Source organism: Oncorhynchus keta, chromosome 13 (assembly GCF_023373465.1).
Source record: "Oncorhynchus keta strain PuntledgeMale-10-30-2019 chromosome 13, Oket_V2, whole genome shotgun sequence".
Taxonomy (NCBI): Eukaryota; Metazoa; Chordata; class Actinopteri; order Salmoniformes; family Salmonidae; genus Oncorhynchus; species Oncorhynchus keta.
The window spans coordinates 39,510,540-39,534,752 of NC_068433.1; the positions used below are offsets into that span (position 1 = coordinate 39,510,540).

Genomic DNA, 24,213 nt, shown 5'->3' on the forward strand with positions numbered 1-24,213 from the left:
ACATTTCACTAAAAAGTCTACACCTTTTCCATTCTGCTTATGTGACAAACACATTTCATTTCCTGATATGGTTAATATTGGTGGCTGTTAGGGACCAAAACAACAGTTTAATTCTGAATCTTGCGTTTTTACCTTTGTGTGTCAAACCTTTCACATTAACGGAGTGAAGTCAGTGTGTGTGTTGCATGAGCGGGATAATAGGCAGTGTGTGTGTGCTTCAGTGTGCTGGTGCAGAGTGGGTTCGCTCTGATTAGGTCACTCACTACGACTGTGACTGAGTGGCGACAACAGCTGCTTCCAAGTGCTCTCGACAACCCCCAGTGTCACCCCCGACCACTGTGTCATCTGGCAACACAGATATCCATTTAATCTGAGCGCATACCGCAATTATAACCCAGTGACGGAGTAAGTATCCAAACTTCTGAGAACATAATTCAAATAGACACAGAATCTATCGTGTTGAGTCACTGAATAACCCGTGTTAATGTTAGAAGCACGTGTTCTTCACAACCGCAGTAATAAGTATTATAAGACAAATGGCTTGTAAATAAGATTGTGGGAACATAACCTAAACCCATCCTGTAAAACGTGGCCAAACACTGGTACCAGCGCCTTGTAATCAAATCATCCAAGCTATAGTGAAACGCCCTAGTTAACGATGATACTACTTTGTTTCTAGCACTTGGCATAACATCCTCTCTTCCTCTCTCAAGTGGTGTCGTTACGGATGTCTATTTTTCTTTGAGCTCCCAGCAGCAGCAGGCAGTCATCCTCTCATCTCTCAGATCAGCCGGAGTCTAGAGATGCCTCAAGGCCATGGGAAATCAGCTTACTCAGGCAGCCCCAATACTGATCGTTTGCCCAATAATTGGTATAAGGTCTGATTGGTTAAACGTGTTTAGTGGCAAAGTGGCAAAGTCTCAGAGTTGGGCTGCCTGTGTAAATGCAACCATGTATGATTAATAGGCATCGGTAGCAATCTTTCTATCCACATGTAGGTATGTTCAAGAAAATACATGAAAATGAATAAAAATACAACACATCGTATATTAGACGACATTTTTATTCTTTAAGATTAGATTTATTATTGCTCATCTATCATTATCACTTGCAATATTTAAACATTGTTTCGACAACTTAATTTGAGAAAAAAAAATGTTCCATTTGTACTGACTGTGGATTTACAACAATAAATACAAGAGTTGATATGCTGGAATTCCTATACTTTTGAGTTAACCATACAAGATGCTGGCGTTAACCCTGCCCACGTGACGCAGCTATTGGACCGACAAATGCTCTTTCACCCCCGGGAAATGCACAGGCTATGATCCTGAGACAACTGTATCGAAGCAACCATGTCCTACTACACATGACCCTAACACACACACACACACACACACACACACACACACACACACACACACACACACACACACGACTCTAACAGATGAGATAATCAGCACAAGGATAATGTTCTAAAAAGTCAGACAAACAGAAATATGGGCATTATGGATGGTCACACACAGGGCCTCCGACTTGGAAGATGGTTATTATGGAGGCTGGGGGGCATAAATGCACAAACGGTAGCTCACGAGTATGACATGAACACAGTGGCATTTTAGAATGTATAGTTTGGGCATAATTAACATGGGAGCAATATGGGTGTATGTTCTCAAGGATTTAAGTCCATTCTATACGATGTTAAAAAAAATAATAATAATTTAAATGAGAAGAAAAGCTGGTTCCTCCCAGCTGGCTCCTCCCAGCTGGCTCCTCCCAGCTGGCTTGTCGTAACGGGCTTTTGGTTCAGGAGAAAACCCTAACAGCTGGGATTCTAACAAAGTTGAATCTAAAAAACGCAGAGGAAATTAAGCCGGACTAATAAATCGTACCAGAGGTGTTTGGCCCTCACCAGAAAAACTCAAACTAACGAAGACACCAAATCTTGGACATTTATAAAAGGTGACTATGACCTTTTATCATAAATGCATAATAAATTGGAACAATGAGGTAAACTGATGTCTGAAGTGGTGAAGGTCCCCAACTAATTACAAGCATATGTAATGATCCAGGCATAAAGCTATAGCCTCACTGCAGTTAAAATCACAACTAACGCCTGACAATGGCTAATTGGTTTTAGCGCTGTAATTACTGTACAGGTTTTGGTACAGCAGCTTACTATTGAGGACCTGGCCAAAGAAACTACTACGAGCCTTGCTGTACATTTGGTATCTCACTGAAATAGTCTGTCACAGTTTTCAAAAAAAAAAAATCATACCACACATTTATCATAACATTTAATTGCTTATCTTTATAGCGAGACAGATGTTTAATTTCAAAGGTAAGATATTAGATGGGCGGAGGAAAGATAGAAAAATCTACATTTCTACATAAATATCTAAATATATCCCCTTGTAATGATCTCTCATACCTGTCATGCCTCTAATTAAGCAATAAGGTACGAGGGGGTTTGTGGTATATGGCCAATATACCCTGTGCTAAGGGCTGTTCTTATGTACGACGCAACGCAGAGTGCCTGGACATGGTGGACATGGTCATAAATGTTTTGTCATGGTGGTATACAGTCTGATATACCACGGCTTTCAGCATTCAGGGCTCGAACTACCCAGTTTATAATACAGTATAATGCTTTGAAAGGAGAATCTAGCTCCGGACATTGTGGATGGATGTCATAAACTCTGGTCGGGCAAAATACTTTTCATATAACTTCAACACTGGCATCATGTGAGCAGTTTGGGAGCTGAAGAACATAGTTCATTATTGAGAGGCTGTGGTACAGGGAGCTGAGATGGATTCACTGTGTTTGAGCGATAGGTGCGGGAGAGAGGTCCCAACCAATCACAGGGAAAGACCCCGCCCCCACACCTGTCACTGTCCAGTTTGACTGGGGGAATAGGAGAACCAACGCATTAAAACATACTTAAAAACAAGGACAGAGAATAAATCTGAATCAAATGAGCAAAAACAGGATATGATTGGACCAAATGACCTCCCCTCTCCCACCTCTTCATCTAATCCCCTTCAATTTATATTTGAAAAAAAAAAATCAAGAGTAGGAAATACGGACAACAGGACATGAACCACACGTCCATCACTAAATCTTCAGAGGTCATCTTTCATTCACACAGAGATTTTTTTGTACATTGGTTTTTCGTCATTAATAGTTTTTCCATCTTTTAGGTTTTAAACGAACAATAAAATGATCTCGCAACGGAGTTTACGTACGACTGACTGACGGACAGACAAGTAGCTAAGAGAAGACGAAATCTCCAGGAGACGCTTGCTAAGGAGCGCAAAATGGCAGGAGCAGCTCAAAAAAAGGTTAGAGTTACATTATTCTAGCGGAAATAAATAAAACACTGCCAAAGCGCAGGTAAGCCACGCCCTCCACTCGGAGCAATTAGCACATAGCTCCTCCCCTCTTGTAAAAAGCAGGTGTGTGACTATTCCGTCCTCCTCTCTCCTTTCTTCTGGGTTCTGTACGATTTTTGGAGCCTCCGTATTTTCTTCATTTCAGAGTTGGTTTAATACCTTGGGGAGAAAAAAAAAAAACGAAATGTCAAATCCTGCAGTTACAGTTATGTAACAATCTTGCACTTGTGGAGCTCTCTCTACCAAGCATCGCCGTCTTACCGTGCTTCTACATCTGCATTGCTTGCTGTTTGGGGTTTTAGGCTGGGTTTCTGTATAGCACTTTGTGACATCGGCTGATGTAAAAGGGGCTTTATAGATACATTTGATTGATTTCTCATTATAACTCTGATAACTGTATTCATAACATTGCACCTTTGCAATATAACACCACGAAAGATGTACACCGAGTAGACAAAACATTAAGAACACCTGCTCTTTCCATGCCAGACTGACCAGCTGAATCCAGGTGAAAGCTACGATCCCTTATTGATGTCACTTCAAGCAGTGTAGATGAAGGGGAAGAGTCAGGTTAAAGAAGGATTTTTAAACAATTGAGGCATGGATTGCATGCGTGTGCCATTCAGAGGGTGAAAGGGCAAGACAAAGGATTTAAGTGCCTTCGAACGGGGTATGGTAGTAGGTGCCAGGTGCAACGGGTTTGTGCCAAGAACTGCCATGCCTCAGGACGACCTGGCCTGATGACTCCTTGCTGTCTCCAGTCCACCTGGCCATGCTGCTGCTTCAGTTTCAACTGTTCTGCCTGCGGCTATGGAACCCTGACCTGTTCACCGGACATGCTAGCCACCGTGCTTCTACACCTGCATTGCTTGCTGTTTGGGGGTTTTAGGCTGGGTTTCTGTACAGCAGTTTGAGATATCAGCTGATGTAAGAAGATCTTTATCAATCTATTTTAACTGCAACGCTGCTGGATTCACGCTCAACAGTTTGCCGTGTGTATCATGTATGGTCCACCACCCAAAGCGTCTGCTAAATGGCATATATTATATTATTATTATCCCGCCAACTTGACACAACAGTGGGAAGCATTTGAGTTAACATGGGCCAGCATCCCTGTGTAACACTTTCAATACCTTGTAGAGTCCATGCCCTGACGAAAATGATGGGGTGGGGGTGCACGACACAAAAGCAGGAAGGTGTTCCTAATGTTTGGTATACTCAGTGTATGTGACATGCAATCTAAGCATTCAGGCGTTAATGTTTACCTGTAGTAGTTTGGCTTGAACGGGCCGTTCTTGTTCAAGCCCAGGTACTTAGCCTGCTCGTCACTCAGCTCAGTGAGGTGGGCATCGAACGTAGGCAGGTGAAGACTGGCCACATACTCATCTGGAATAATGCAGAAGGAGGGAGTGGGGGGGAGAAGAGCGAGAGAGAAAGATGGATAGAGAGAGACAGAAAGAGAAAAAGTGGGAGGAGAGCACCTAGTTACTCTAGCTAGCAGGGACATGGGGCTGTTGGTTATTTACTCATTTATTTGTTTGTGTGGGGTTAGCTGAACACACTGGGGCTGCTTCTCCTGTCCCGGTCTCTCCTTCACGCAGTCTGCGATGGTGCAGTGAGCTTAGCAGCAGGGCCTGACAGGCTGACCTATATTGAGCCTCTCTGCCAGTCTGCCCCTCTGCCTCTCATTCTCCCTGCTTTTACGCCATACGCTGGCGTAGGATGCGTTCTACTATGGATTCTATATTTCCCAGACAGTGCAATGACTGTAAATGAGTAGAACGAAAGACTAAACGGCGCAAACACGACCTGATATACTAACATCCAGTGTTAGTTTTGGATCGTGACGTAGAACATAGAGAACCCAATCCAAGACATGGCTGCAGGGGTTGAGTAAGCACAGAGCTGCTTCAAAACATATTCACGGTCATGCTTGCCATCTCTATCCCTATACTGAATCCATCGCTTCTATTTGCTGAGTCGGTTGTGCATTCTGGCTGATCCACTTTCAACTCAATGTTTACCCCTAAAAGGGTTTTGTCAGAGGTTCAGACAGGCGGACGGGTGCTGTCAGGTCACTACTGGCTGCCCCGGCTGAGGCCTGAGCGAATAAGGATTACGGAGTGTGTGTGTGTGTGTGTGTGAGACCAAGGGTTGAGGACAGAGGAGGGATAAAGGTGTACGTCTGTGTTTGTGGACATAGAGCTCGGCCTCTTACCCATCTTCTTGGGCAGCAGGTAGACATCCTGTTTGTAGCGTCCCTCCGGGGCGTTGTACAGCTCTATCAGAGCCAGGGCCTGAGGTATGAAACAAGACCCGGATGTCAATCTCACACACACACACAGACATTTGTGTTACCATGGCAACGCCACGGTCGCTCTCATGACGCACGCGGCCTGGGGTCAGCGGCAGAGCAATGACAGGACCCTGATCGCTCCGATTACTGTACGAAGTGGCACACACGCCGACGCTGATCCACCCCACACACAAATCACAAAAACGCACGGTACCTGAGTGGTGGCGGTGATGGACAGGACAAAGGTGGGGACCGTAGAGCAGCTTAGGTTCAGCAGACGACCCTGAGGACAGATCGAGACACACACATTGGGTTATCAACCAGTTAACGGCACACAGAATCAGAGAAAACTGCCTACAGCTCCGTCTCAATGATAAGATACTGTGTGTGTGTGTGTGTGTGTGGGGTTGACATCGACATCATCAAAATGTCAGAAAAAGTGTTGCCGAGTCCAAGGTCAGAATAACAGAAGACATGGTGCAGACGAGAGATGTAAACACAGGGAGAAAATGAGACTGGTACTGTTACTGGGCTCAGACCGCTATCGAGGCAGCATTCACAAAGGAGGAGGAACTGATCTCCATTTACTACTGCCATCATACACTCCTTAGTGGCACAGCAAGCCTGCGATAATGTTCATTATGTCCCCAGAGAGCTGCAACATGTTGTGTTGGCGCGTAGCAATTACGACTTTGGTGGCGCTTTAGTTTCAATTCCCCGTTTGCTGCGAGTAGCAGTGACAGCACAACGGGCGTACTGTTACTTTATGCAGTATGCACACTGCCCGGTATGCACACTGCCCGGTATGCACACTGCCCGGTATGCACACTGCCCGGTATGCACACTGCCCAGTATGCACACTGCCCGGGGGAAACTGAGGCCGCTCACACTTCCTTGTTCTGTAGAGGGCGTCAGGAGAACGGAACACCGGCTACTGGTGAGCTCTGGTGAACCAAACTAACAAAAAAGCAACTTCTCTTTGAAAAAGCCCCTCAGCTGGAGACAGTAGAGGAGAAGTGAGAGAGTCCAGGAGTGAAGACTGAGAGAATAGAGTCAAAAGAGGGAAGCGGGAGAGGGGCAAACAAACAGCAGAGGAGAGGGGGTTTCTGTTCTCTGATTAAAGCCTGGAGGAGATCAAACCGCAGACACACTGAAGCACCTGGCTCTGTCTGGCTTTCTGTCTGGCTCGCTCTCACGGTGGTTTCATTCTGTCAGAGACTGCTGCACACACACAGAGTGCCTCTGTCTCTCTCTGCTGCACGCACACAGAGTGAGAGAGCGAGCGAGCGAGAGCGAGCGAGAGCGAGAGAGAGGGGCAAATGTGGTGTAGACGTACTGCTTGTTTACCAGGCGCAGCCTCAGATAGGGGTTGTTGTACAGCTACATATGGATCTATTCACGCCCAGTTATTTGGAAGTTGAGGATTTATAGATCAGATCATTGACCCGTGCGATTGAGCAGTGATTTGAGATAATACAAGGCTCTCCGTGACTGTACTAATGTGACGATGATGAATCACCTCAGCCAGCAGCACTATCCGCTTGCCGTCGGGCCAGATGACGTGGTCCACCTGTGACCTCACTCTCTCCCAGGTCAGCTCCGGGGTCCGCAGGCTCGCCTGGAGGAGAGGACAACAAAACGGACAGGAAACAGTTACCACGAGAACAGTGTCACTACGACAACCAGGGCCTAAAATTAAACCCCGTCAAATGCGGGTTGATTTTGGCATTGGTGGGTAAGATGTCTGTTTCACCAGCCACGTTGGCGGTTGGTCAGGGCTCCTCAAGCATGTCAATCCCATTTGTAAATAAGTCAAGTATGAGCTCATGTACAGCTGAACTAATGCTGCAGTCGCTGTTTTCAAAGTATTTCTGTCATTTTGTTTCATAGCTGGTAGCTAAAATTACACAAAGAACTACAAATCCTATAATAATATCCCTTCTCGCTCAACATGCTGGAACACAGCCTGGCTGGGGAGCAGGGTGCACCGCGCTGAAGACTCATTTTGGAACCGGTGCGATCAAGTATGAAAGGTGGTCAAATTTGTTTAATTTCTTATATATTTTTAACCATTCTTCACCCCAATTTTGTAATACCCAATGGTAGTTATAGTCTTGTCCTATCGCTGTCCCCTACGGACTCGGGAGAGACGAAGGTCGAGAGCTATGCGTCCTCCGAAACACGACCCTGCCAAGCCGCACTGCTTGCTTGACACTGCTCGCTTAACCCGGAAGCCATCCGCACCAATGTGTCGGAGGAAACACCGTCCAGCTGGTGACCAAAGTTAGCTTGAAGGTGCCCGGCCCACCACAAGGAGTCACTAGAGCGTGATGGGACAAGGACATCCTGGCTGGCCAAACCCTTCCCAAACCCAGACGATGCTGGGCCAATTGTGCGCCGCCTCATGGGTCTCCCAGTCACGGCCGGTTGCAACACAGCCTGGGATCGAACCCAGGTCTGTAGTGACACCTCAAATACTGCCCTAGACCGCTGTGCCACTTTGAAATCCAAAGTTGGTCAAACTTACTCTAAAGTGAGACTTTGTCCTTGTGTTTTGTGGCTATTTACATTGTTTTGTTCACAAGCTAGGTTGTTTTTCAATGTTTGAGTTTGCTTAAACTGCTTCAACTGCTAGCAAATACATCGGCTACTAGGCAGTCACTGACCAGCCCAGAGGCTCAGTGCCCTCGTTGCCACGGTAACCGCCCGCCCTTAAAGGGGCAGCGTAACATTTTTATCTCATCTTAGGTGTTTTGGTTAAGACTCAGGTCACAAAAAATGAAGTAACTGAGTAATATACCACTTCACTTATTACTGGTAATACATGTATTGTTTTAGAAACATTACAACGCATGCTCATCCGTTAAAAAAATAATAATAATGTAAAATAATGGCTGGTAGATTTTTAAATCTCTGCCGCAGTGGTGGGTGGACAAAAAAGTTCATGTCAGGCCCCGATGACAACAGTCACTATGAAAATGGTTTCACTATGACCCTGAGGATGTCACCTAAACAGTGATGATAACTGACAGGCATAAGCCACAGCGAGCCAACCCATAACTATGACAACGTCAGGTCAGGGGCGTGTTGTCGTATCACAGCTTCCCCCACAGTGACAATAACGTGACAAGCATTGGTGACAAGCAGTGTCTTCCACCCACACGTTCAGTCAAGCTGTCACAATATCACACCCACACACGTACATACAACCCCCCCCTCATCTCCCACCAATACACACACTTCACTCACCACGTCGATCTCGGTGTTTGAGTGTCCCATGTTACAGACAATACAGCCGTTCTTCATACGGTCCAAGTATTCTCTCACCACCACGTTCTTATTACCTGAAGTAGAGGGGCCGTCATTAAACGTGCCATCAATATTACACTCACAAACATGTTCACTACTGTACACAAACGTCAGAGAAAATCATGTGGACAGAGGAGAATACTACCAATACCTCTTGTCGGGCCGATACATGCTGAATGACATTTATAACGACTTCAAAAAGGAATTATGTTGCTGTATATGCAACACAAATGATGCTAGGAATAAATCTCCTGCACTAAGATAAAAAAAATTTTTTTTTTTTTAAATCCATCTAGTAAAAATGCACCATTTGGCTCCACATCCACTCTCCACATAGACCTACAGTATGAATAAGTGTCTGAATGGCATCGCGTGCCTCGAAGTCGGAGTGTGTGAACGTGCAGGTCTGCGTGCATACACATTCGCACGAGTGATTACGGTTGTCTGTCCTTTTTCAATTAACGTTGATGAGGACGGCAGCCTGTCGACAGGCTTAATAGACGAGGTAATGCAGTCTGTCCCAATTAACCCTTCACTCTGATTGAATCTGAATGTGGGAGCACTGACCGGCTGGCAAAGCACATGGCTGCCAGGTCGGAGTGATTGAGGCGACTCCTGTAATGTCTACACCAGTGGTCACCAACATCTTTTGAGTCAAGATCACTTAATTTTTTTAAACATGACTTTAAAAATGTAAGCCTATTGGGCTATATAGTATATAGGCCCAATACATTATCACTGCATATTGGCTATGCTTGAATTGCCCAGCCAATGTTGTTCTTCTCTGGTATGATCGCAATGGTACTAGATAATTTGTTGTATTACTTGTGAGAGAGTGGAGTGAGCATAATAATTAGCTTTATGACTGGACCGATGGTCTGCATCTGATGGTCAGTCTGAGGGAAGGAGCAGAGGTGAGGCTGCCTCTCACCGTCCCTCCCCTCTCCCTCCCGAGAATCCTGACGGGTTGCATCACTACCTGGTATGGCAACCACTCGGCCTCTGACCGCAAGGCACGACACAGGGTAGTACGTACGACCCAGTACATCACCGGGGCCAAGCTTCCTGCCACCCAGGACCTCTATACCAGGCGGTGTCAGAGGAAGGCCCTAAAAATCGTCAAAAGACTCCAGCCACCCTAGTCATAGACCGTTCTCTCTGCTACCGCACGGCAAGCGTTACCAGAACGCCAAGTCTAGGTACAAGAGGCTTCTAAACAGCTTCTACCCCAAAGCCATAAGACTCCTGAACATCTAATCAAATGGCTACCCAGACTATTTGCATTGCCCGCCCCACCCTTCTACGCTGCTGCTACTCTGTTATTATCTATGCATAGTCACTTTAATAACTATCTACATATTACCTCACAAACCTCAACTAACTGGTGCCCCCGCACACTGACTGTACCGGTGCCCCCTGTATATAGCCTCGCTATTGTTATTTTACTGCTGCTCTAATTATTTGCTACTTTTATTTCAGGTATTTTCTTAAAACGGCATTGTTGTTTAAGGGCTTGTAAGTAAGCATTTCACTGTAAGGTCTACCTACACCTGTTGTATTTGGTGCATGTGACAAATAAAATTTGATTTGAAAAAGGGGACACAGTCTTCCAGCTGATGGCGAAACTCAAGTCGCACTGCATTATTTCTGCCTCATGCACCAAATCATGTTGTTACTCATATGACCAGAGAAAGTGAAATATTTCTCGATCCTAAAAAAAATAAAGCCGCTAATAACAGGCGTATGGAAACACTTCGCGATACTCATTCACTGCCGCAGCAGTGCTTTTTGTAGCGCGAGTGGGAGTAGGGAGAACGCTCATTTTATAGCTTAGAAAAGTGTTTAATAAAGTGTTGACAGTACTGAATAACAACAAACACGTACTCATACAAACAGCAGCTCTTTGCTGTATTCGTTGTCTCACTCTAGTCATGGTTTTTAAAAAAAGTGAAGAAATCTCACAGTATCAACCTTGCTGTGCGTTCCAGGCTTCTTTTTACAGCCTGTGGCGACAAGGAAACTGTGCAGACACTGATCTGAGCTCTCTGATTGGCCAGCGGAAGGCCTATAGGTGAACTTGATTTGCTCTATGGGCCTGCCGTTTAGGGGAACTTCTGCCTTCAGACACATGAAATGGTTCAGAACGGGAACACTTTTGCATTCCCGGCGCTAGGGCTGCTGAATCAAGCGCACCAACAGCTCTAAACAAAAAATAGGTACGCAAGGATTTATCAATGTTGTTTTTTTGACAGAAATGTTTGGTGATCGACTAGAAATGCCTTGGAGACTGCGATCGACCGGTTGGTGACCGCTGGCCTATACCCTACTGCCTAGTCACCCTCTAGGCTGCTGAGGGAAGTGTGTGTGTGTGTGTGTGTGTGTGTGTGTGTGTGTGTGTGTGTGTGTGTGAGAATAGAGAGGTGCAGGCTGAATTAGCCAAGCAGTAAAGCCGTAGGGAGAAGGTGGTTGCTGTTGCTATGCCCATGCTGGAAAGGATGGGAGTATAGTGTTTTTTAACCACAAAATTGACTTCACAAAGAAATCTAAACCCTAACCTAAACTCCAGCAAGTTCATGTACTTACGCTTGGTTATTAGTTTTGACACTATTGCCACTTATATGCTCAAACGTGGCCATCTAGTGCTGCCCGAGGGGACAAAGGAGAGTTGTTCACCTGTGCAAGTGATGACAATGTCCACTTGTCTGATCACCTCACTCAGCTTCACCAGTCTGAAGCCATCCATGCTGAACAGGGACGGAAAGAAAAAAAACGTTACTTCCTCGTTCACCCTGCTGCCATTGGCCGATTAGTTCACGTACCAGGCTCCTATTGGTTGAACTCACCAGGCCTGCAAGGCACAGATGGGGTCGATCTCTGTGACGTACACGATGGAGCCCATGGCCTTGAGAGCAGCACAGCAACCCTTCCCCACCTATGGATACGCAAATAAAAACACACACACATAGGACTGATGGAGGCCCTACTATAGACATGGATGGTAAATAGGTTCCTCTGGTGGTCCATGTTGATATAATAGGTTGTTTAGATCGCCAGCAGCATCCCACTGCTGGCTTGCCTCTGAAGTTAAACAGGAGCGGTCCTGGTCGGTCCCTGGATGGGGGACCAGATGCTACTGGAAATGGGTTTGAAGGGCCAGTAGGAGGCATTGGGGACATTTCCAAAAAGTACCATTTGGGGTGGCAGGTAGCCTAGTGGTTAGAGTGTTGGACTAGTAACCGAAAGGTTGCAAGATCGAATCCGAGCTGACAAGGTAGAAATCTGTCGTTCTGCCCCTGAACAAGGCAGTTAACCTTCTGTTCCTAGGCAGTCATTGAAAATAAGAATTTGTTCTTAACGGATTTGCCTAGTTAAAGGTAAAAAAAATGAATAAAAATTTAAAAAAATACAGTAGGGCTGGGAATTGCCAGGGACCTCATGATACAATGTTGTGGAGACACTATGTATTGTGATGTTATGTTCCAAACATATCGCTCACCAAATCTCTGCTGCAGAGAGAATGAGAAAGCTAGTGTTGATCAGTCAGGGAAATAAAAAGGTCTGAAAACATGTTGTCTATTAAAAAGAAGATGGAGGAAAAATAGCAGAGTTTTGGTGCAGGTACAGCTCACGCTACCTACAGTAGTAAAAAAACATTGAATCGATACAAATATCAATATAATACTGTCCACAAATAATGTAGCGAAATGTCAACTATCAATACACAGTAGGTAAGACAGACTCTTACCTCTCCATATCCACACACAACCACCTGTTTCCCCCCAAACATTACATCAGTCGTCCTCTTCAGACTGGAGGGAGACAACAACAAAAATATCACAAGAAGTTAGCATGACAACATGTTTAAGTCGTCCGTAGACTCCCGGGCCGTCAGCGCCCAAAGACAATTATGTGTGACGACGACGACGTGATCGTCCTCAGTCTTTCTGCTTTGAACAGGCATGCCCGGAGTTGTCCTACCCGTCCAGGATGGACTCCCTGCAGCAGTAGAGGTTGTCAAACTTCTGCTTGGTCACAGAGTCGTTGACATTCATGGCCGGGACACACAGCTTCCCCGCCTTGGACAGCTGGTACAACCTATACACAGCAATAAGAGGGGGGTCATTACCAGTAAAAACCTGACACTACCCGTTATGGCCACTAGATGGAGACATGGCCATAGAAGATGGACCACTCGCTTCAAAACAAACCCCTGACGAAGGGGGGAAGCTTACTGGCAAAACACTGTTTTTCTCAGTCTAGACAATGAGTCAACTAATAATGAAGCAGTGTGGTTAGCAGTGATCCACCCACCGGTGTACTCCAGTGACGCTCTCCTCCACGATTCCCTTGATCTTCTTGAACATGTTGGGGTATTTCTTATAGATCCAGTGGGTCAGGTCTCCGCCGTCATCTAGGATCTGGAGCAGGACACAACAACGCGTCTCTCTAACTGTTCGGGATAAAGGACTGACGCCGTTTACGCTGTAACAAAGTCCGGGTGCCAGTCCGTTACTGAGAGATGGGAGTGATTGAGGGAGACAAGACAGACACGTACCATGTTAGGCTGCCAGCCCTCTAGGTTGACGCAGCGGTCGATGCACCACCAGAAGTCATCCTCCGACTCGCCCTTCCACGCGAACACAGAGAACCCTGGGAGAGAATCGAAAAGATGAGAAATAGAGAAAGTAAGAGAAGAGAAATGGAGCAATGCAGCATGTTCTTAGGAATATCCTACCATTGAATTGATGGGCACAGAGAGCCAGCGGTCGCGACAGAGAAAGAGCTCCCACACGACACAGACGCTCAAATGAAGCAGCCCTGTTCCCACTCACCTCCCTCGGCCAGAGCAGCTGCCACCTCATTCTGAGTGGAGTAGATGTTACAGGCAGCCCACCTGCACTGAGCCCCCAGGGCAGACAGCGTCTCCATCAACACCTGAACAACACACACAGACCAGACCGCGCGCTCAGTTAAGGACACAGCCAACGGAGACGTTCGTGTTCAAAGAAAAGTCCTGCGGCTAAGAGATGCGTGAAGCTGGCTTAAGACGAGTGCCATTCAGTATGGCTGTGAGTTGTGGTTCTCTGAGCAGAAGAGGCAGACTCACATTGAACTGAGCGGTGGATGGTGGCGTGTGTGTGTGTGTGTGTGTGTGTGTGTGTGTAACTCACGGCTGTCTGAGCTGTGATGTGGGTGCAGCCCACTACTTTGGCCCCAGCCAGCGGCTTCTCTCCCTGGGCTCTCTTCCTCAGGGCCATGAGGGCTGGCATCTCTGTGTGGAGGAGACAACGCAACCGACAGGTTATTTTAGACCCAACATTCCAACAACTAAAAAAAACATTGGTCCTGTTTCAAAACTTCAAAAAGGCATCCTTCTCTGAAAAATCTTTAAAATGACAAAAATCTTAATAAAAAAAAATCTAACTGGTTAAAGAGTGGTTAATGAAAGTTAGCTGGCCAACATTCTTTGGGAATCCGTCTGTGGCACTGCCTATAGTCTATCACCCAGACATTCAGAGCTCGAGCCATGTGTGATGAGGCCCACCGAGCCAGGGCTGTGTCAACCATATTCAAAAATAAACCATATTAATTTCACATTAAAACAATTTATTAATTGCACATCATACCGATCCCTCAAATAAATACACCTGCTCAGCAGTAGGGGGCACAAAGGTCTGTGGAGTGGTTTCCCTTACTTAGACAGCCTTGTCCAAATGAAAAACACTGCCTGCTTTTTAAAGCTATTTTTCTTTACCTCAAGGGAAGGCTATTCCATAGACAAATGCCTGTATGGAAAAACGTGCTCTCACAGTACTGTTTACTCTTGGGATTTCACAAGACATGTCACTAGCTCTGGTATTGTGACTGTGTTGGTTATAGACCATATCAATGTGGCGTTTCTTGTAACCTGGGGCACGGTCATTTAAGATGTCAAACATATGATTAAGTTGGTCCACTCTCGACTCCAAAGGCAACAAGCCCACCTCCCAGAACTCCTGTACCCCACGTGGGTCCTAGAGGGGACATTCGGCATATACCTGATAACATTATTTTGCATGACCTGCATTCTCTCTCTCAGCTTTTTGATAGCCTAATCAAAATGACACTGAATCGAGGTCGAGACAAGCAGTTTCTTAACTTTAATGTTAACACAAGATATTTTAAGATAAAATAAAAATAATTAAAAAAAATGTTTGCCATTTTAGAAATGATTTTAGCATCAATCAGGTCTCCAGAAAGGGATTGATCTAGGGACACACCAAGATAAGATACGCGTTTTAGATTCAATCTTCTTGCCTGCACAGTTTACTGTTATCTTGCCAGCCCTAAGCAACCTCAGTTTTTCCCAAATGTAGTGACAATTTGTTGTCAGACAACCAATATCTAACAAAATGCAATTCCTTACTCAGGGTCTCCTCTATGTAAACGGTATCCTTTCCTGGTACCAGTATGTCTGAATCATCAGCATAAAGCAGGAGTTTGCACTTTACTGTACCTAGCATATCATTAACATATATAAGAAAAAAAGAGAGGCCCTAGGATTGATCCCTGTTGTACGCCACAGGTTATTTATTTGGCCTCTGACAGAACATCACATACTTGTATTCTGTTGGTCAGATAAGACGAAAACCAATTCCCCGCTACATCATTTAGACCCATGCACTTCAGTTTCACCAGGAGAATGTGTCCACAGTGTCAAAAACTTTCTGCGAGTCCAACATGACCATACCTGTATAGTTCCCCTTTTCACTTTCCTTCTTAATGTCCCCCCAAATCAAAAAGTGGATACGGCAAGTATCAGTGTAATGAGCTGTTCTAAAGACAGATTGTAGTTCATAAAGTTTGTGCTCAAGAGGGTATCCTCAAGTTGATGAACAACTCATCTCTCTCTCTCAACAACTTTGGATGAGGCGGTTTCCTACATTTGTTTTACTGCTCTTCTTGTGGCGAGTGGAACCACCCGGGCTGTTTTGAGATGGTTAGGAAATGCACCACTACCAATCGAAAAGGATTACAATACGCGGTATCATTTTAGCAGTGACAAGTACTATCCTATGAATCTTGCAGGAAAGATTATCCAAGCCCAGTTGCTTTGTTTGTGCTCATTAAGCATAGTAGATTGTTCATTTGTGATAGCTTTGCTATGGTAAAAGTTGTTGATGAAAGACTGGCCATAGTGTCCAGAGCAGATAGGGTAACTTCTTAACCAGAGATGAGGCTATTGAAAAAAAAAAAAAAATTAAAATCATTTGCAACCTTTGCCAGTCATAGCATAAAACCTCATATCCAGGCCAATACTACAGGATTTTACCATATGGGGAGTTTTTGAACCAATGCCCTTTAAAAGGTTCCACAGTTTACGAGGCTGATGTAAGTGGTCATTAACGGCGTCTATATAATGTTGGGATATGGCCTTATCCATTTTGTATCTTGCCTGGTTTCTACAGTTAATATAACCGTCGTTATCTTGTTGTAGATTTGTCCTTCTGAATTTGGCCAGGTAGAGATCCTATTTCCTTACGAGGTCTAAGATCACAGCAATTCGATTCTAGTAAATCCTAGAAATGATTCTGCTTAGGAGGCCGATCGCACACACCGACAAGTACAGGACGACATTTAGGAAGGAGTGTATCTACTCATGCAACCTCAAGACCATCCGTTTTCAGATCTGAGCGAGGGTTAAAATGCACATCATTTCTAGTAAAAACACACACACGCCGCCACCGTTTCAGTTTAGTCTATGGAACGCTATAACCTGGTAGCTCAACCTCATTGTCCTCAATTGACCCATGTCTCGGTCACAGCAACTACTGCAGCCCGTGTGTTAAAAGCGAGGAGTTTTAATTCCTCTTATTTCGGCAGCAGGCTCCGAGTGTTCACATGGATAAAATTAAGTCCTCTCTGATTGAAACAGGCCCGCTGCTGACACATCGACCATCTCATCTAGATTGCACTCATCCTCCCTGCATCCCAATGTTTGGCACCACATTTAAACACCATACATTTAAAAGGCATACATCGCAAACAAGCGAAATGTTACTTTCAGACTTTACAGCTTCAGTGGTGCAGTTCAGACACAGGGGGCTGTGAGTGGTCAGTGGTGCAGTACAGACACGGGGGGCTGTGAGTGGTCAGTGGTGCAGTACAGACACGGGGGGCTGTGAGTGGTCAGTGGTGCAGTGCAGACACGGGGGACTGTGGGTGGCCAGTGGTGCAGTACAGACACGGGGGGCTGTGAGTGGTCAGTGGTGCAGTTCAGACACGGGGGACTGTGGGTGGCCAGTGGTGCAGTACAGACACGGGGGGCTGTGAGTGGTCAGTGGTGCAGTACAGACACGGGGGCTGTGAGTGGTCAGTGGTGCAGTTCAGACACGGGGGACTGTGGGTGGCCAGTGGTGCAGTACAGACACGGGGGCTGTGAGTGGTCAGTGGTGCAGTGACACGGGGGGCTGTGAGTGGTCAGTGGTCAGTTCAGACACGGGGGACTGTGGGTGGCCAGTGGTGCAGTACAGACACGGGGGCTGTGGGTGGCCAGTGGTGCAGTTCAGACACGGGGACTGTGGGTGGCCAGTGGTGCAGTACAGACACGGGGGGCTGTGAGTGGTCAGTGGTGCAGTACAGACACGGGGGACTGTGAGTGGTCAGTGGTGCAGTACAGACACGGGGACTGTGAGTGGTCAGTGGTGCAGTACAGACACGGGGGGCTGTGAGTGGTCAGTGGTGCAGTACAGACACGGGGGACTGTGAGTGGTCAGTGGTGCAGTACAGACACGGGGGACTGTGAGTGGTCAGTGGTGCAGTACAGACACGGGGGGCTGTGAGTGGTCAGTGGTGCAGTACAGACACGGGGGGCTGTGAGTGGTCAGTGGTGCAGTACAGACACGGGGGGCTGTGAGTGGCCAGTGGTGCAGTTCAGACACGGGGGACTGTGGGTGGCCAGTGGTGCAGTACAGACACGGGGGACTGTGGGTGGTCAGTGGTGCAGTACAGACACGGGGGCTGTGAGTGGTCAGTGGTGCAGTTCAGACACGGGGGGACTGTGAGTGGTCAGTGGTGCAGTACAGACACGGGGGGCTGTGAGTGGTCAGTGGTGCAGTTCAGACACGGGGGACTGTGGGTGGCCAGTGGTGCAGTACAGACACGGGGGACTGTGGGTGGCCAGTGGTGCAGTACAGACACGGGGGACTGTGGGTGGCCAGTGGTGCAGTACAGACCCAGGGGGCTGTCAGTGGTGCAGTACAGACACGGGGGACTGTGGGTGGCCAGTGGTGCAGTAGACACGGGGGGCTGTGAGTGGTCAGTGGTGCAGTACAGACACGGGGGACTGTGGGTGGCCAGTGGTGCAGTACAGACACGGGGGACTGTGGGTGGCCAGTGGTGCAGCACAGACCCGTGGGACTGTGGGTGGCCAGTGGTGCAGCACAGACCCGGGGGACTGTGGGTGGTCAGTGGTGCAGCACAGACACGGGGGACTGTGGGTGGTCAGTGGTGCAGCACAGACGCGGGGACTGTGGGTGGTCAGTGGTGCAGCACAGACACGGGGGACTGTGGGTGGTCAGTGGTGCAGTACAGACGCGGGGGGCTGTGGGTGGTCGGTGGTGCAGTACAGACGCGGGGGGCTGTGGGTGGTCGGTGGTGCAGTACAGACGCGGGGGACTGTGGGTGGTCAGTGGTGCAGTACAGACACTGGGGACTGAGTGGTCAGTGGCGTTGTCCTTTTGGGTTTCAGCAGAGAATGGAGTGTCCCATCACAGCGTGCTTGATTGGGTATTAGTGGGAGAGGCAGGCGGCCCCCTGCTGTTTATCTCACAGGATGGGAACATACGGCCACTAAGCAAACAGCCCTAGGGGAGATGGCCTGTCAGCAAGGCACACGCATCCAACACACACGTAATCACACCATCAGAGAATCCCTCTCTCTCCCACACAGACACATCTTCCATCTTGCCACACATCATCCCTAAGCCCACCTTGCCACACATCATCCCTAGCCCGCCTTGCCACACATCATCCCTAGCCCGCCTTGCCACACATCATCCCTAGCCCACCTTGCCACACATCATCCCTAGCCCACCTTGCCACACATCATCCCTAGCCCACCTTGCCACACATCATCCCTAGCCCACCTTGCCACACATCATCCCTAGCCCACCTTGCCACACATCATCCCTAGCCCACCTTGCCACACATCATCCCTAGCCCACCTTGCTCAGCGATCTCGATCTCCCTGCGTCCGAAGTCGGCCTGCTTGATGTTCTTGATGCAGAAGTCTCCGTTGCCCTTGGAGTTCTTCTGCTGCTTGTCCCGAGGAGAAGTCTCGTCGTCAGAGCTGTCCGTGTACGACGCAGCTAAAAGAGGGAGCAGGACAGAGAAGAGAGGGGTCAGAGGACAGGACACGCACGCAACAGCACATCTACACACACTCAACAGCAGCACTCGAGCTGCACACACACACACACACACATTAAAAAGCACATTCAACATGCGCTCAGGATATCGACATTAAACCAACAACATGTGACATGACCACACACTAGACCACAATCTACTCTGATGTCCAAAATAACGGCATCTCTCACATTACAAGATATATCTAGGGACTGAACCCCAGGGCAGAATAAACCAGAAGAGCCTGGGCATCTACATACTCGGTTGGGTTTGATCCTAGCAGAACTCGGCGAGGTGAAGTGAACGTCTGTGCCTCGCATACTCCCTTAAAAAAAACAAGAAAATAGCGACAGTGGTACCGTTTGTCCATCTTGAGACGCCGTAGCCAGAATTAAAATTGTCAGAATGAATCTAACAATTCAAGAAATCAGTCATTCATTTGGACCTTTTTGCCAAGGATATCTTAGTCGTGCAGTTTGCCATCTAACTTTAGGTTGGACGCAATATTGTGCAAAAAGTGATACGAGTCGTGATACGAGTCGTATCTCGTTGAATGACCACACTTCATTGAAGAATCCCTACTGTTGACCAATCACTGACGAAGAGGTGTAGACGTTGGCGAACGAACGCACAAAAAAAAAAAACATTGCCGAAGATCAAAAACGTCATAATAGATCTACAAACTGTTTCAGGTGGGAAGCATGTGGACGCCTTAAGACGAACAACAGCTCTCCCACAGTGTGTGCGCGCGCTCAAGGCCCAGGGCTGGGACAGAGAGCATGTGAACAGGAGAGAGAGAGAGAGAGGAAAAGAAAGAGAGCGAGAGACAGAATGGTCAGCGGGGACAGTCAGGACTCGGACTGTTGACTCTTTCTGTGGGAATAATGACAGCAACCACAGAGCTGAGGATCACAGTAGAGGGGATCAGGAAAGAGGGGGAGAGAAAGAGAGTATCCCAGCGGAGGAGATAGGGTCGAGAGGGGGGGGGGACACAGAATGCAACGAGGTACAGTGAGAGGACAAAGAAGAAAGGAGGGAGGGTGAACTTGAGGCATTTGGGTGAAGCGGCCGGTGAGTGTCTGTGCGCGACATTCAAAAAGACTAGGGACAGCCAGGTAGGCTGTGAGTGACATCACAAGTGGAAGAATGAGAGGCCACGTAGGGGATGCCAGGGAAGTCCTACTTCACACTACGTCTTTCACACTTCACTCCTGACAAACATGTTCACAACACTTGAACGTCACCCCGCCAGATTAACTCTGGTTGTAAAGCAAGGGTCACACCCTTTTTATGACACGCAGGACTGACAGGCCCCTCATCCTACTACAAACCATCCCAGCGCTTCGGTGGAAAATATCGCCTCTCCTCTCTTTCTCCCTCCCCCTTCCCCTTCCATTTTTTCTCTCCCCCCACTCTTGAAAGGGGCCTCTAGGAGCCCTGGGAACAACCAGGAGTGGGATAAGCAGTTGACCAGGACAACACGTATAGTGCCTCCACCTTTCTCTCCCCCCCCCCTCTCTCTTTTATGGACCCCCAACCTTAAATCCGGCTTACACTGGCCTGCCTGCCAGAAGAAAAAACAACTGATCTCAAACTTTCACAAGGACATTGGTGTGTGTGTGTGTGTGTCTGCAGTTATTATTGAATGGAACACAGTGTTAGAAACTAGAGAGAACACTAGCAGCTCTCTGTGGCCTGTATCGTCTCATCTTAATCCAGTTATACGTTACAGAGAACATTCCTGCTCCCCACCTATCTGGGAATAGACTCTTACTGTGTGATACTGGATACTGTACCTGGGCTGTGATTAGTTAGGCACAGGGTGTGTCAGGGCGCTCGTGAGCGTGTCAGGTGTGTGCACGTGCTAGGTGTGTATGCGAGTGTGTGCGCGCGCAGACACACGCGTATTCTCAGTACCTGAGCCGTAGCTGTCTGTGGAGGACTGGGAGATGGATCGGGACAGGGAGCGGCGGCCGATCTTGGTGGGACGTTTGTTGAACTCTTGTTTTTGGTCCGCAAACTGGATCTGCTGGCAGAGGGAGGAATGAGACCACAACGCTCTCACACAAGCACCAAAGTCCAAAACCCAGTCAAAAACTAAAAACCCAGCAACTCCTTTCCCTGACAAAACTTCCTTGTTGGCCCCTTGTACATCTTAAAAGGAATTATCAGATGGGATTAAGCAAAGCAACATGATAACCGTAGCAATCGAAAGCCATGTCGAGTTTCCACCATTTACACACATCAGGTTGTGTACGATCTAAAAGGGGTGTGGGGGCAAGTGTCTAGGGGTTCGGGGCTAGTGATTGATTTAACACAACCACGGGTTAAAAAATCACGATTTATCTGCAGTAACATTATAGTAGAATGTAGGTCTAACAACAGGCCAGAGCCAGGGAGGCAGCTTTGGTTTGGAGGAAATATAAATTAAACCTGCTGCTGGTAATATTGATGGATTTACTTACTGGCGTCATAAAAACCAGCAACACGGACACAACTTAATGGAGAAACTACACGGAAAGCGATGCCGTAGATTAAGTTATGATCAAACCGGATGTAAAAACGTATGAAATCCCAGTGATGTAGAGCGGCATTGTTGAGCGATTATGTAACGTTTCACAATCTGGACAAAAAAAAAATATGAGCACTGGGAGATTTCACAGACGAAAACAGAGTTGAAGATTGAAAAGGTTTCTTGAAATCTTTTATCCGGGTTTCATTTTTCAAGCACCTGGACGACACCTCAATGTGTGTAAACATTCCACTTATCGTCGGAGCGCAAAACAAAAGCGTAAACCGTCGAATAAGTGTGTGTGTGTGTGTGTGTGTGTGTGTGTGTACGCACAACACACTGACACAGTCACGCTGAAATAAGCCCACAAGTGTCTGACGCACATCCAGAGTACCAGACGCGCCCGTCCACCTCTCTCTACAGGAAGCTACGGCGTGACTACCGAAATACAGAGAGGAAGTGACTCATGGTTACGCAATCTGGATTTCACACCAACCAACCAACCAAATAGATATGAGTCACGGGGGAGGCAAAGGTCTTGCGTACTCATGATAGGAGGTCGGGTTTTTCAAGTATCCACTCGGCTTCCTTCCTCTTCACTCAGAAGAATGTCACACGTGGTATTATATTAACACTGGCATTAGAACCATGCACGGTACTGACCAAACTCATAAACAGTCCTGAAAACTGGAGAGAAAAAATAAAATAAAAAAGTCACCAACGATGAGATCCATAAACGCCTGTACACATATTTAATTTACATCTACCGAAGCCTTGTCAGTCCCAGCCTAATCCATCCTCCTCCTCCTCCAGTCTTACCTTTCTCCTACTGGGTTCACCTCCACTGTCGTCATTCTTCTTTGACAACATGACTCAGTGGCCTGGTGCGTGGTGAGAAACTGTGTTTGGACTAGAGGGCGTGGGTCTGGAAAACTAGCAGTTATGGGCCTTGTCCATTTATACCCTCTTTACCCAGGCTGCTTTAGCCCCCGATCCAGCCCGGACTGGTCTGGACAGTCACCCATGTGCTGTGCCTCAGAAACAAAGCAGAATTGTTCCCCACTTCTGTTTATCCCACCCCTCTCTCCCTCTACTTGTTTAATTGTTATTTGTTCCCAGGCTGGATTGGATTGGGGATTCTTTATCACGGCCAAAAACTGTGTGACCCACAAGGGGCTCTTGGCTGGAGACTATTGAGGTCATTCATAGTAGACCGGTGGACCCAGGGTGAAAAATGGTAGGAAGGAGGGTTGCAGAAACTGTATTTTGAGGCTGTGTTACTTCAGAATCGGGGGGGGGGGGGGGTCAGGACAGTGGGTTCTGCCAAGGAGAGACCCTGGGCTGCCACCACTGGGACAGACAATAGAGACTTTAATGTAAGTGATTAGGCCCATTTTGCTTGAGTGAGACCAAGGTCGCTGAACTAGAAAATATTGTAGCCTAGAAGAAATAGACGTACAGGAGCTCTATGGTGGCAGTTCACAATAGCCCATGCCCACTTGCCCAGCAGTGAGAGATCACATAACATCAAAAAGGTTTGGCTTCATCTTCTTGCAAAAACATTTTAGTCTGTTACTTGTTTTAATAAAAGTTCAAACCAAGGGTCACAGAGGGGCAAACAACAGGAAACGGATTTCAAACTTGGTCACCCGACTTGGTCCTTATGCCAGATCGACATGCTAGTGTGCGACGGAAACGGACTGCTTGGACATGTGCCTCCTGACCTTATGAGTGTCCGGAGCAAACTTCTCTTCGACATGCGGCCCACACACACACACACACACACACACACACACACACACACCTGGGTCTACGAGGTTTCACAGGGCAGGAGGAAAGGACCGAGAGTCAGTAATCAAGGCATTAATCCTGTGTGTTCAGACCGGCCGACTGCTGACACATTTCAGGAGCACTAACATATAAAAGAGTACTAACATACTAACGTATAAATAGGAGACAAGAGTGCCAAGAATTGGGAACGTGGCAATAGATCATTTCCATTTGGTAATGCGTGTTAGACTAGGTCAGCACCAGAATATAAGTGAGGCCGACGTGCATGATCCGTGTCAGGACATTCAATGAACGCATGAGCAGCCACAGGCTGACGAAAAGGGGCTCCATTCAGAACGCTGACATCCATCCACCGCTGCATTGAGGAAAGCGAAGAAAAAAATTAAATAAACCTCCCCTTGTTCCCTCAAATGACCATATGTTGTTACACTCTAAAAGCCAACTGATGCTCGATCTGAAAAATGTGCTCACAGCTGCATGCGTAGCATTAGCTAACATGCTAGTGAGAGCTGATGGTTTATGC

At 47.2% G+C, this 24,213-nt stretch overlaps 1 protein-coding gene across 6 annotated transcripts in view; it reads right to left on the reverse strand.

The window, feature by feature from the left end:
* Nucleotides 1-1,047: 1,047 nt before the first annotated feature.
* LOC118392317 (putative adenosylhomocysteinase 3) overlaps nt 1,048-24,213 on the reverse strand; it is a 43,443-nt gene continuing 20,277 nt past the window's right edge. The window contains exons 1-17 of one of the 6 annotated variants that reach the window (XM_035784192.2): nt 22,719-22,784; nt 21,305-21,413; nt 19,204-19,347; nt 14,170-14,270; nt 13,831-13,933; nt 13,554-13,648; nt 13,310-13,416; nt 12,977-13,093; nt 12,744-12,807; nt 11,842-11,930; nt 11,672-11,742; nt 8,939-9,033; nt 7,209-7,307; nt 5,904-5,972; nt 5,612-5,690; nt 4,659-4,779; nt 1,048-3,552 (exon numbers count right to left, since the gene is read on the reverse strand). In XM_035784192.2, coding sequence (XP_035640085.1) covers nt 3,546-3,552; nt 4,659-4,779; nt 5,612-5,690; nt 5,904-5,972; nt 7,209-7,307; nt 8,939-9,033; nt 11,672-11,742; nt 11,842-11,930; nt 12,744-12,807; nt 12,977-13,093; nt 13,310-13,416; nt 13,554-13,648; nt 13,831-13,933; nt 14,170-14,270; nt 19,204-19,347; nt 21,305-21,413; nt 22,719-22,769 — 1,521 coding nt within the window. In that variant the 5' untranslated portion in view covers nt 22,770-22,784 and the 3' untranslated portion in view covers nt 1,048-3,545. Of the gene's footprint in view, nt 3,553-4,654; nt 4,780-5,611; nt 5,691-5,903; nt 5,973-7,208; nt 7,308-8,938; nt 9,034-11,671; nt 11,743-11,841; nt 11,931-12,743; nt 12,808-12,976; nt 13,094-13,309; nt 13,417-13,553; nt 13,649-13,830; nt 13,934-14,169; nt 14,271-19,203; nt 19,348-21,304; nt 21,417-21,852; nt 21,877-22,718; nt 22,785-24,213 lie in introns of those variants that run through there. The other 5 variants (XM_035784193.2, XM_035784189.2, XM_035784188.2 and 2 more) reach the window with 5 other exon arrangements.